This window comes from Mycteria americana, chromosome 1, assembly GCF_035582795.1.
Source record: "Mycteria americana isolate JAX WOST 10 ecotype Jacksonville Zoo and Gardens chromosome 1, USCA_MyAme_1.0, whole genome shotgun sequence".
NCBI lineage: Eukaryota > Metazoa > Chordata > Aves > Ciconiiformes > Ciconiidae > Mycteria > Mycteria americana.
The window spans coordinates 91,102,573-91,116,639 of NC_134365.1; the positions used below are offsets into that span (position 1 = coordinate 91,102,573).

The 14,067-nt window shown below is 35.7% G+C and overlaps 1 protein-coding gene across 2 annotated transcripts in view; it reads right to left on the reverse strand.

Annotated features, from left to right (window-relative positions):
• STXBP5L (syntaxin binding protein 5L) overlaps nucleotides 1-14,067 on the reverse strand; it is a 209,973-nt gene that overhangs the window by 106,881 nt on the left and 89,025 nt on the right. For both annotated transcript variants that reach the window (XM_075512032.1, XM_075512023.1), the window contains exon 5: nucleotides 7,242-7,376. In XM_075512032.1, the coding sequence (XP_075368147.1) occupies nucleotides 7,242-7,376 (135 nt within the window). The remainder of the gene's footprint in view (nucleotides 1-7,241; nucleotides 7,377-14,067) is intronic.

Consider the following 14,067-nt stretch of genomic DNA (forward strand, 5'->3'; position numbering starts at 1 on the left):
AGGAGAGACATGATAAATCTTCTCTGGCAATACAGCTTGCTTGCTTCTCCTAGAGTGATGTTACCTCTTTCCTAGTGCAGGACTGTGGCTAGGAACCCAAAGATAGTCCTTTGCGCCACACTAAGAACTGGGAATAGTCTGCCAAAGGCAGATCAGTGCCTTACTTCTTGCATCTTCTTGTTTCCTCAAGGAAAGTATGTATAAATAGAAATAATAGCAATGTTTTTTGGAGCCCTAGAGAAGCGTTGCTTATAAAAGGAGTGCCAGGAATTAGGCTCTACAGTCAATTTCTCCTAAGGGTAGACATCATGACTGCACTACAAGTAGGATTAAATGAAGCAATTATTTAGGTAACTATATTATATCAATAATATTAGTTTACAGAACTCATGAAACACTATCAGAGCTACAGATACAGTAATTACTACTTTTATACAGTAAATTATACTGCATGTGGAAATGTCTACACACAAAAACATTTTGCCTCATGTAGCTTTAGTATATATAAAATGTTTTGTTTCGCTTCATTGCTACTACAGTAGAGTTGTCAAGGAGACTGGAAGGTTGTATGCTGTCATTGTGGAACAACCTACAAAGAAAGAAAAACACTGTTGAATTACATTAAAAGCAAAAGCAGAGATCCAACAGCTCCTGGAAAGGACAAAGAGGTGCTGGAAAACCAACCACATTTGAAGCTGTCGTGAATAAAACACACTACTGTTGATGCCAGATACTTATGTATAGGCATTCCTTCAAGCTGGCTTTAGGAGACCGTGTAAAAAATAACTAGATCCTATCCCCTGAGAAAGAGGAAAATAAGGAAGAATCAGTAGATGAAAATAAGGTATAAGTGAACTATCTGAGCAGAGAATTCTTCATTCCCAAATACTAGCTAGGGTACAGCTGAGAATGACTGAGAAAATAAAAGCTCTGAAAAGACATGGAGAGGATAAAACACAAAGCCAAGTCCATACACAGCAGAAATAAAAAAAATGAAGGTGAAGTCCAAAAAATACCAGCAATGATTTGCAGTAAAAAATTCCTGAAGCAAAAGCTACAAAGCTACCTTCAGCTGAGCAAGAAGAAAGTATGAGCTAATGATACAAAAGACTGCAACATTTCATAGCCTTTGTTGACCTTAAAGCCCACAAAAAGAGACTGCAAAAGAATTGAAAAATGGAACAAAGGGAAATGGAACATGACAGCTGTACAGAACTAGAAGTTTGTTAAGAAATTAGTGATACTTTGAGCTGTTTTGCACTTCATCAGAAGTTATTCCTGACAGCAGCAGGTATTAATTTATTTGGTCCATGTTAATTTTGGGAGATGAGAGAGCTGATATGCTGTAAGACTTGACTCTTACTCACAAGAATAGGACTGAAATGAAGAAACCATTCACTGTAAAACAGGAATCTTCAAAAAACCTGTAAGGACGTAAGCATTTATTTAATTATTTTATTCTAAAATTAGAAAGCTCAGAAAGAAGTCTTCAGCAATGTTATAATTTGGACCCAGGAAAATGTGGAAAATATATAGATGATGTATTCCTCCATTATTCTGGGAAGTTATATGCACTCTAAGAAATGGATTGACTTACATACTGTGTAAGAACTTCAAATACCAAGACAATCTTCAAAGCAGGTAAAAGTAAGGTATGACAAAATAGAATCACAAAATCAAGAGAAAACAATTTTTCTTTTGAAAAAATTAGCCTGCACAATTACAGAAGCACTGTAATGATTTCTGAGAAGAATGAAAATCTGGTGGTAGAAAGTGGTAAAAGGAGTTAGGAGAGGGAAAAAAAAAAAAGGAAAACATCTACGTTAGTCATTGTTACAGAGTTGAAGATGACTGAATGTGACAGTGCTGAGAAAAGCATGTGCATAAGCAGATACTTCCGTAGTGTCAGTAGTCAGACATCTTCTGCAGTTCTGCTTTCCACAGAGGTGCAGCATGCCAGAGATTCTAATTGGTAGAGTCATGGGGAAATTGAAAAGAATGAGTAAGTTAGATACATCATTCACATACTGTGGATCAAAGCTGGGAATTGGAGTAAGTAAGAATCAGTTCAACCTCAAGAAGCAACTCGGAGTCTTAGACACAATTTCTAAAATGTCTAGAAGAAGAATGCCGTGCAACTTGTATATTCTTTATACTAGGAACTATTTCCATTTGGGTCCAAGCACAAAGAGGGTACCAGTTGCTCCTAGACTGCTACTTCTCCTCCTGCATGCTGCTTTCCTTCACTGCCGTGGAACTGCTGGCTCTGACACACATCTAGGAAATGGGGCTGGGCAAGGAAAAGGCTAAGAAAGGAAAGATCAAGTTATGGCTCTGCAATAACTGAGTTCCAATTTGCCTAATTCTTTGATATACTAAATCCCATAAATGTTGACATGTTTCAGTTATTTATTCATTAGTTAGTGGGGTGTTCACTGGAATCTGCATGCTTGGGAAGGGGGCTTACAATGCAGATTTCTCATTTTTGGAGTTTAGTGGACTCATATTAATAACTTCCTTCCCTTCCCAACAGCAGATGTCCTTCCAAAATGTATGATCCTGCAGGCTGAGAAAACTAATCTAACTGTAATTGGAGTAAATGGAGACATGCTGGGCTCATTGACTATTTTTCTCTTCCAGACTTGTTTCCAAACATTTTGAAGGAAAAGAGAGAAACTGTTTGCTTATTAGAGAGTAGAAAACCAAACAGCATCATGAGCCTCAAACATCTCTGGCAAAGGACTAGCACTGGACAAGGCCGGGTCCACTGAAACTTAGTGCACACGATTTATAAAGCAATTTTTCCTGTAAACTCTAGAATAAGCTATGCCTCAGTACTGAAAATCATCTCAAACAAAAAATTCCATGTTTCCTTTGCATTATTTGTCTATTTAGGCCTTAATTTTTCACTAATATTAGATATTGTTTAAAAAAGCTGGATGATCTCTGCTGTATGAGAAGACAATAATGCCTATGATAAAACAGGTATTGCAACCATCTTTTTGACATATATCTCTACTAGACACTTTTGACAGCTCATAATGAGAAAACCACTATCAGTCCAAAATATAGTGCAGTCATATATATGTACTATATAAAATATAGTACAGTCTTTCAGTACAGTCTTTCAGTATATTTTGATACAAAAGTGGGCAATAAAATCACAAATGCTAACAAGCTTTCAAGATTAAAAAACCCACCAAAAAACAACCCAAAAGCCAACTTTGTAAGTCAAAGTAGCCATGCAGGAAAAAGTGATAGGATTTCTTGCATCATATGCAAAGTCTGAAAATGTTACATCCAAACCTGTTTCTCCTTCAATTCTTTAAACTACTAAGCCTCTTCACCTCAGTCTTTCTCTGCAACAGAATCATTGTAAGAAAAAGAATTCTTGCAGTCATTTGAGGGGCCTCACTGACAGACAATGTTTTTTTTTCTGAGGATGAGAGTTATGTTCTCTAGAATGAATTAATCTCAAGAAGTATGATGAAATTCTTTGTGGAGTTGAAACCTTGGTAAGTCCATGAACAGATTAAAATGAATTGTTGGAATATGTTTTCTATGCTCCATATTTTTTTCACCTATGCAATACCATTTATTATTTACTGAGCAACATCATCATGACCTTAGAGGGACAAACTCAGTCCATGATTAAAATCTAGAATACAACCTGTAGGTGTTTTCCAAAGGGGGAAATGACAACAGAGGTATTATGACCTCTTCAGGTCACCTTGGCCATAGTGTTTGCATTGTATATGGAGGCCCTCTTCAATCATGTTCTGAAAAACTAAGAGAACTGGAATTTCAGCTGGGTTTTTTTGTTGTTGTTGTACTCTCGCAAAATGAGCTGTAATCTGGCTTTACAGTGACTTAGGTGTGTTAATACATAGTTTAACATTCCAAAGTCAAAGCATTTCAGGTTTTAAAAAAATTAACCAGTTCAATCTCCTATCAGTTTTCACTGTAAAGCTTTGAAATCTTAATGACAACTGAGTTAAATCCACATTATGAAAATTCACGGAGATTTCATTAGAAGTAGGTACAAGTCGGTGAAAAAAATGAGGAGGGATTCTGAAAGAATGTCATGTTATGTTGGTAGACTTAGTCTGCAACTTTAGAAACCGGATCAGAGTTGCACGAAGAGGGAAGAACTCTCCTTCAGGCTTGTTTGTGCAGATGACATACAAATCTGACACTCAAAATTCTATTTATAAACCTCCACGTAAACTGAGGACTTGAATATAGCAGCAGAGCAATCATTTTTACTGGGCTTTCCTTGCCAATGAGTTAGACAGAAATATGCTTGCACAGAAGGTAAACCCTCTTCTTCCAAGCTTTACAGAGATTAGTAACATCTTCAAACTAATCCCACACTCTGAAATGATATATCTCAGAATGAAAAACAGTGTTATGAGCACTATTACCTCTTACATCGTTCATTGTAAGGCTGAAGCTGTTCCTGAAGTTTGACATATATACATTTTCCTATTTTCTTCAACCTTTGAAAATACCAAACATCAACAGGCCCTATGAACCTATAAAGCCCTATGAACCTATAAAGAACCTGGTCTTATAGCTGATCTTACTGTGAGCAGGAAGTTGGTCTAGAAAATTCCAGAGGTGCCTTCCAACATGAAGTATTGTATAATTCTATAATACTAAAATGTGAAAATTATGTGAAGATTGTGTGAAAATAATGTGAAGATTAAAAAATATAATCAAATAAGAACATATCTATGGCCCAAAATAAAATTGTTCTCTCAAAAATACGTCTCAGTACAATTCTAAAGGAAAGTCTACTACCATAAGCCCATCCTCATGAAGTACACTTAGAGTTAATAACATTCCCTTTAAAAGCTAATCTAAGTTACATTTTTCCTGCAAGAAAGCAATAGTACTGGAAGAGACATCATAGTTTGTTATTATCTTATGTCATATTCCAGAGAGAGTTCAAATTACTTTACTGAGAAGTCACCTAGTTTCAACTTCAGCAGTGCTATAGCAGCTGTTAAAGGTGGCTGCTGTGGCAAACATCACCATTATCCCCACCAGTCTCTTACTCGAATACTGAGAAATTAATCTGGAGACACATAGGATCCCCTGTCTACCTGTGTAATACATACAAGGACAACTTCCTCCATTCCGTATCAAGAAGTACATGAATGATATTGAATGGAGAGGATACAGCCTTCTTAGACTAGCACACCGCTTACAAGGATCAAGTTATACTTGTAAGACTGATAGAACTGTGAGCAGTAATGAATGAATACCTGCGCTCAACTGTCACCCAAACAGTACATGGCAAACTAGCTTTTTAGAAGAAGAAACTGTTATGGTAACCGTGCAGCATCTCCAAGTCCTTGAGGTGACAAGGCCTATCTGTATTACGTTGTCATTACCTTTCACAACTTATGGAAGAAAAATTTAGGAAAACCTAGGTATACTCCTGCATAGGCAATACAAAGAAGATAGTTAGGAGAGGCTGCTTGTTTACTAAAAGGTTCTAGAGAGGTAGCTTCTTGCACAGCATCTAGCCTATCTCAACAACTCAGTACTGAAGCTTGTTAGTAAGCAGCCCTTATTTCCCACATGCTTTTCATTCATTCTATTCTGTTCTCATGCAAAAGGTCTGTTATGGCCATTAAAAAAAAAAAAAGAGATTTATCCAAAAGAGTTTTGAAAGAATTAGGAAGTGAAACTTGGTGGAAGGCTTCCATTTCATAAAATACTTTCAGATTTACTTCCATACAAAATAGAAACATCCTAATGTCTGGAGGAAAGAAAATTCCAAATGCACACAAACTGAAAATGTGTCGTTCTCAAAACCTCAAAGGCGTTATCTACTCAATATAGTATATATATACATTTTAAAATACAGTAATCAAAAAACCCTCTAATATGTCAACATCACTAAAACAAAGTGAGAAAGAGAAAATAATTAAGATACTTCCCACCTGAAGAACTCATCAAAATGAACATATTAATTCCAGTTTTGATTAAACCACATTTTCCAGCAGTAATTTTTCAGCCAAAATTACTGAGCAGAGCTGAGCAAAGTCTTACAAAGGCAGGACAAACAAACATTCCAAAATTGAGCACTGGATGAAAGATTTACCAGCAGACTGAATCCTGATTACCATTTGAATCCTTGTTTTTATCTCCTTTGACAATAAAATTAGATTTTCATGACTGTGCCTATGAAGTTTGGTGGGGGCAGAGGGGAGGAAAGAAAACGAGGCATCAGTTTTGTCAGTCTGGGGGACACAGTGATTAGTGAAAGTCAGTAATAATAGTGGGGAATAAAAAGGGAAAGGGGAGAATTTTGGAGAAAAGTGGTTGCTATCAATGTGATCTCTGCTTGGGACAGAGAATTAGATCCACCACTGTAGGCCTGTATCCCTATTCTTAGATACTGCCCTCTTGGTTCACTGAACTTGGTGAATTTCAGTTTACTACCAGAGGTTACAGGTTCCTCACAACATGAAGCAGATGTCTCAGAAACTGCATAAAATACTGTCAGTTTGCCTGCAGCAGTTCCTCTTGCTGGAACTTCACAGAGGAAACAGCAGAGAAATAATTTTTCGTTTCTTTTGAGGCTTTTACTTGCAGGAAGCATAGATTTATCCCAGTTGGATTTTCATATGAGTCTCCTTTCATTTCATACCCACGACACAGGCACCTGTGTTAGCCTGTCAGAGAACTGTCATTTAACAGACACTCATCACCCTTCCTATCAGTTCATCAGGTTTTGATGAGACTGATTTAACTTTGAAATTAGCCCTGTGTTGAGCAGGAGGCTTGGTCTAGAGACCTCCAGTCCCTTCTCATCTAAATGATTCTACAGTTCAATGAAGAAAAGTTCTCCATAGAGTCTTAGGGCCAATATACTCCATTATTGTCTTCATAGGATGTTTGGAGATGGTGATCAAGCTGCCCTCATAAAAATAGCAAAATCTGAATTTGTGAGATTAATGATTATCTGTATTTCATGGAACTTCATAGTTAAACAGATTGCCAAATAACTTTTTCTTTTATATAAAATATAATTACACAGTCTCTATCATAAATCTGAATTCTGAATGTCCTGTAACAAAACAGTTAATACTACACATGCATTCACTAAAATAAAAGGTTTTCAAAAGATTTGTTAATATTTGTAAAAACAAATGATTCTTAAAAATGAATCTTAAGACACCTACAAAAATGACCACAGACACAAATGCAAAAAAGTCTGCACTTACAGTTCTATTGCCTTGTTCCACATGATAACATATCCAGAAAGAATGAAGGACTCAATATTTACAATATGTGTATTTCCTCTCTCTGTTCCAACATAAAGCCATTTACTCTGGAAAGGTAGATGGCAGAAAGTAATCCTGGAAAGGAGAAACAAAAAAAGGGACTGAGTATCACATCAACGATATTTTTAAACATTTTTTCAGATGAAATACTTGTTCTTTCCATTTTATAACTTGAGAAAAGCCTGCCCAGCAGGTGCAGCAGTCTGAAGAATGTGCAGGTTTTGGGGCTTATCTCCAGAAAAATGATAAAAGAGAACATGAAATAAAACAGGGCCATCCTGCCTGCCTATATTGAGGGCAGGAAAAAAGTGCCATATCACTTGAGCACTGAACTAAGTCATGTTATCTCCATGAGTATGTAAATTGCACTATGATAGTATCCAAGACTGTCAGGTTAGGCTTTCTTATTTCCTTTCTTAGAATAAGCAATTTTTCCAGTTCAACAAACAGAAGTTAATGGACATCAGCAGGATTAATGTTTTGTACAACAGAAGTGTAACAACACCATTCACACAAGAAAACATTCACTTTATTGGCTATCTGGGAGCGTAGAGCAATAGATAAGAGCATTACCAAGTGCAGTTAAGTATTATATCATAGACACACTGAATCCTACATACTGAATCCTACATATCATTCTTACAGGGTGATGAACCAGTGCTGTATTAGCTTGGAAAGATGTCACGACAGTTTCTCATGATAATATATAAAAGTTTTCACAGATGATGAATGAGTAGGTTCAGGTTTCTTTGATATTATAGTTATTATATAGATACTACATACATTCAAGCAAAACTAAATCTATAAGAAATAAAACCCCATTTGCTGCTAAAATATAATGGAATTCATGCTACCTACAGAGACTGAAACTTAATCTGATCTTACGGTATAGCCTCAGAAATTTTGACAAAAAACAGGTATTTTGCTTGGTATGCCATACTTTATTATATTTATCATTCAGCTCCACAAGCAGCCTATTGCTAGTTTTTATATACAAACTTGATTTAACAGCTATGCAATAATTTTTATCCTTAACACCCTCCTCCCCCACAAATGTATAAGAAGTATTTTTTATATACTTACAACAGTAGTTAAGAACATACATATTTCAATTTTTTATTCTTATGGTACGGCAATCTTTCTGAATTAATTACGAAGGAGTGAGAGGCGTGCTGGCTCTCATCCAGTAATTTGCCCTCTCAGTCATGTAAAGTCCTCTGAGTAGAACATTTGCTACCCTTTGAATTAAAGGAATTGTTTAATATTTATACAAATTTCACATACTTTCTGTAATTGTTCCCTGTAAGATACTCTCAACAAACAAAAAGATTCCAAACAGATTCTACACAGTATTTGGATAGTTTTGCAGTTTTCCAAGTATCTAATCATGTGTCAGAACATTAATGTCGAATGCATTCAAGTGAGCAAAATTTTTTTTTGGCCTTATTTATCACACTGGATTGAAGAGAGTTGAAATATGCAGTCTTCACATTCTAATTTATGGGGAAAATTATCACTGAATCATGAATCCAGAATAAGGCTTACCCTTCACAGAAATCTTGTTTTGTTGATTCAAGTGAGACTTAAGTATCATATAGGCTTTGTGCTATCCATCTGTACAAGATTAAATTTTACCATTTAACTTTGGCAATAATTCCACTGCCTTTAGTGGAAAGAGAACCAACTTTTTCAAGAGAATTGCTTTGAGAATGGGAATTACAGTTTAGTATGCATAACTGAAAATGCCTTCCAGCAGCGACTTAGTAGTTATATTGTGAGTGCAGTCAGATGGACAAATATCTGACAGAAAAAATTGCAGAAAGTGTATACCACCTACATATTCCTGGCCGGAGTTAAAGCTGTTAGCTTTATTGTTCTGTTCATAACAGACGCAAAGAACAATTTGCCCTTTTCACTTTGTAGTTTTACAAACGTGAAGCTGGTTTTCACATTTTTCCTGATCCTTCTTCTTAAACTAAACAACTCCATTTCTTTTGCTTTCTCTTCAGATGCACCATTTGCTACACTTCTGGTTAGATTCATATTTAGTCCAAATTGTTCTTATTTCTTGCATTTCTGTGCTAGCTCTACTTTTCTTTCTTGCACTCCAAAACACATGCATGGTCTGTTAGGTCCCAGCCCATGCCAAAACCTCCCTAGTCTCTGATTGATAAATCCTCTTAACCACTTCACATTGGTGTTCATTCAGCACTTGTTTGTAATAAACTGTTAAATTACAGGAAGAGAAAATACCTGTGACTTTAAAAGTGTTGAAAATGTATCTGTCTGGTGACTGACAAATAACTCATGAGTTACAAAGTGAACCCTAGTTGACTTGAATGCTGCTACTCCAAATTCTTGCAGTTGTGTCATCAGACTAAGCAGGCTCAAGTCCACCTAGGACCATATTAATTTTCAGTAGTCTGATAAATCCATGCACAAGCCAGTATGGTGTACTGTGGAAAACTGGGTCTCCAAAGTGCAAGACTGAATCCAATACTATGCATAAAGTCTCAAAATCACCTCAGACACAATATGAGGCTGCTTTGGTCTGCTTTTTTTCCTTTTTGAAATTTGCTTCTAGGTTATGATCTCTAGTATGTACTGCCACAACAACCATCAGACTAAATGGGTGTCTAATTTCCCAGCTACTGCACGTCCTCCGTTTGCCCTCCTTGGGTTTAAAATTTCAAGAACATAATGTTTCAAGGGCAAGGTCCTACAGTAAGAGAAAAATCAGACTAAAGTACTAACCACTGGCCATCAGTTACTAGACTTATTTTCCTGCTGGCCTATCTGAAATCGCGGGCACCAGTAGCTACTAAGTCTGGATATATAGTATGAAGGATCAGAAGAGAATTAGGTGTTGCTATAGAGTGAAGAAAATGACCACAAATTTTACTGTTTTCTTAAGCTCAGCTATTTCCTCTTAAATAATTCCATTTTGTTTTGATAGATTTATGGGACAGGCAGATAAGAAAGTATTCTGCATGTTCTTTCTTCCACAATGAAAACTACCCTATGAGTCTTCATTGTTTACCCAAACTGTTATTACACATTATCAAATACCACCTTTTACAATATGTAAGCTTATAAGAAAATGCTATTCCCTTAAAGACAATCTAGATATGTAACAAACCTATGAGAGCATAGGGATTACTAGGCATTCTAATACGATACATTGTTAGGCTTCACCAAACAAAGCCATATGATTTTCATATTCTCAGAAAAGAATGCACTGCTCTGAAGTAGTTTTCCTTTACATTATGTAAATTAAATGCAAACTGCTTTATGTATTATTGACTTTTCACTTTTACAGAAAATATTACCTTGACTTTGAGGCTTGAAAGCTTTGAAGCAACGCTCAGATTTTTAATGAACATCTTCTATTTCAGTAAGTACTGAAATTACATAATGACTTCTTCAAGAGAAAACAATGAAGCCTAATACTGTAGTTTTTATTGTGGATGAAAGGTATCCCTCTATTAGTCATGTATCCCACAAGCAAATTAAGATGTCCTTTGATGCCTTTACAAAAACTAGTCAATTAACCAGAAAGAAAGGCTATTTTTCTTCTTAAGAAGGTAGGGGTTGTAGTGATTTATGCTTGTGATTATGAAGTGCTTCTGCCAAAATTTAATCAGATTGTCAATCTGATTGAGATAACATGGAACGCAATTAAACAGAGACCTGAGAATTTGCTCAGTGTTGATCACTAAAGGAAGTCAGCCAGAAATGTGGGTATTATACATTCTTAGCAGCAAACCACAATATGAATCTCACTGATCACTATAAGAAATAGTAAAAAACATGGACTGATACCAAAAAAGGTGTTCCTATGCTGCCAAAATGGTCTGGAACCTTGTATCAGTTTTCCAATGAATTCAAAGCACAAAACAGGATATAAAATGTAATTTTAAAAAAAATTAATAGGTGCCGAGTAAAACACCTAAATCAGAATTTATTAAGCAGAAACTCTTTAGCAAAAGTCCTGAAAACATTTATAAAATAATGTAAGCAATATAAGAGCGATAATGGAATAACTTAAAGAGGCATTGTCAAAAAATTGAACCTCATTTTAGAAAAGAATATATTCTGACTAGAAAATCTTGAAAAGGTATATTTTTCAGAAAATCACAGCACTCTACAGTCTAACAACTCTGACCAAAAAAAATCATTGCATATTAGTTGACTACTAGAATGTTAAAATAATTTAGGTTGCTACATTCTCTGAAATACTAGTAAAAACTCTCAGAGGGCTTAAAACCATCTTTATTATACTAATCATATTGTTCTAAGAAAAATAAAATATAATTTTGAGAACATTTCCTTCTGCCTCTGCTTTGTTATTTTTGTTTTTCTATTTTTGGTATGAAAAATTTTTGTGGAACACTATTCCTGGTGGAGGGTGGGGAAAGATCAGGAAGAGGGGAGAATAAATTGCATTTTTGTCAAAACGATGAACAGTTTTTCTAATTTAATTATTTAATTGCTCATTCATTGACATCAAAACTGCAACTAAATTTATATTTTCCCTTCCCCCCTCCCTTAACCTTTTGGTATTTTTGAACAAAATTAATATGAAAAACCCTCACTGCCATGGAAAGAAGAGCAGAGTCATCTAGTGCCCCTCCTTCTCCAGTGGCTGAAAGCAGGCTGGGCTTTCTGAGGGAGCTTCTGGGTAGCCCGTATTCTCAGAAAGTGTCGGGTTGCTTTTTTGTCAGTTTACAAGGGAATGTTATAGTGGAGTATATTGCTTTAAGTCATGAAATGCACACAAGAACATCTAGACAGATATTCAAGCAAAGTAATTTGTAGCTGACCTGAAGTGCCGAAATAGAAGCATAGGCTAAAGCTATAGACAATGAAGAAAAGGAGTTATCTCCAGCAGATCATGCAAAAGATGTAAATTATGAGCTATTTGGCCTCTGGAGGTATTTAGTCTTCTCCCTGGACTATATATAAATTTGGAGCTCATCGGCCAAGTAAGACATGTAAAAGACATGCACAATAGCAGCAATCCTTGCAGTCTGCTGTTCGTATCATGTGATGTGTTTGCAGCAGATGGTTGTGCAGTTCCCCAGATAGATGTGAGCTCGGTCTGCATGTAGTAATGATAACAGTGTTTCCCCTGCAACACGGACTGTTTGAGTGATTATATACCAGGAAGTCCTAGGAAGGCAGAAATCCAAGATGAACTCCATTAGTAGGATTTCCAATGTTTAACTTAAACTTGTAGTTTAATTTATTTGAAGTGTATGCACAGAGTCTAGGGCTGACATAAGAGTACAGGAAATACTTTAAATTACTAACTGGCATGACTAAGAGTCAAATGAAATATATAGCAGTTCAATACCTCTGGACAGTTTTTCCTTTCAGGGTCTTGGTGATACTATATCACAACATGAAACTTTCTCCTATTCAAACTAGATTCCCCACATACCACACAAGATAATTTCAAAAATTTATAATAGCCCCACATACGCAGATCCTAGCACAGTGAGTGAACCAAACATGCCTTTGAGACTGATTCTTGTGGTCCACTTGTTTTTTAAAAGTGTGATTTAGTTTTAATTTAAATTTAAAAAAATCTTCTGTTTCACATATAGTTTCTGCTAGCATCATCAGTCAACACTTATTTTGAATTGAAATCAATTGGTCCTTCTTATTTTATGTTTTAATTACTTATCTAGAAGAAAGCGAAGTAGAGCTGAAAACACATTGTACATAAATTGCATTGGATCCTGGTGACAGCATAACAAAGGCATTGGAGTATTAAACCCCACTGTTATTTAGGGATATCTGAACACAAGAGGAATATTAAGGTAAATTATATTCTCACAATACTGCATGAACATTTCTATCTCTGGATTTCTTCTAGTTGAGTGTTACACAGACTGCTCAAATATTCTTCGTTGTTTTAAGACTACAGTGCATACACTACAATTAAAGTTTATGACAGGACTGAGTAGGTGAAGAATATCTAATGAACAGTGCAATAATTAGACCTTAGTTCTATTTTTCCATCAAATTAGTCAGGAGCTGAATGTGACTATTCTGTTTATAACTACTCAGTGAATAATCTCTAGCAATAAATTCTAGGTTATTAATGAAAGTCACAAACTATTTACAATTAAACACTGCGAAACAAGTCATCATTTAGCTCACATGCCATTGTGCCCATTTCCTGACTGAACTATCAATACTTGCAAACAGTAGGACCACTTGAAGACATTACTTAAGCTTAGTCCTCTTAAAGTAGTCTGTAGCGATCAACGTTTCATAGAAAGAGACAGTAAAATGAATTGCTTTACATGAGGCAATTCAATACATGTTCCTTACAAAGGAACATGAATAAAATATGGAGTCAAAGCAGTGGTGACAGTTACTTTCTTGTGCAATGCATCTGTTTGCCAATGTCCTTTTCAAGTTCGGTATCTCAGATTATTCAGTTTACCCAATCAGTTCACAAAACAGTTTTATTTGTCTTTACTTTATACCACTTTAGCTACAAGTATTCATTACGGTCCTTATTTGTACAACAGTGATAATTTAATCAGTGGGTTGTAATATAAGAAATAAACATTTAGGGCTCCTCTCTTCTGCTTAACACAGGCCATAGGATTTCTTCAAATTAATTACTGCTTGAACTAGGACAATTTACTAAAAGATACCTGTCTTGATTTAAAGAATTTCAATGATGGAAGACTCTCTACGAATGCTGAGGTACAACAAATCAGGATTCCATCTCTAAACTATACTTTCA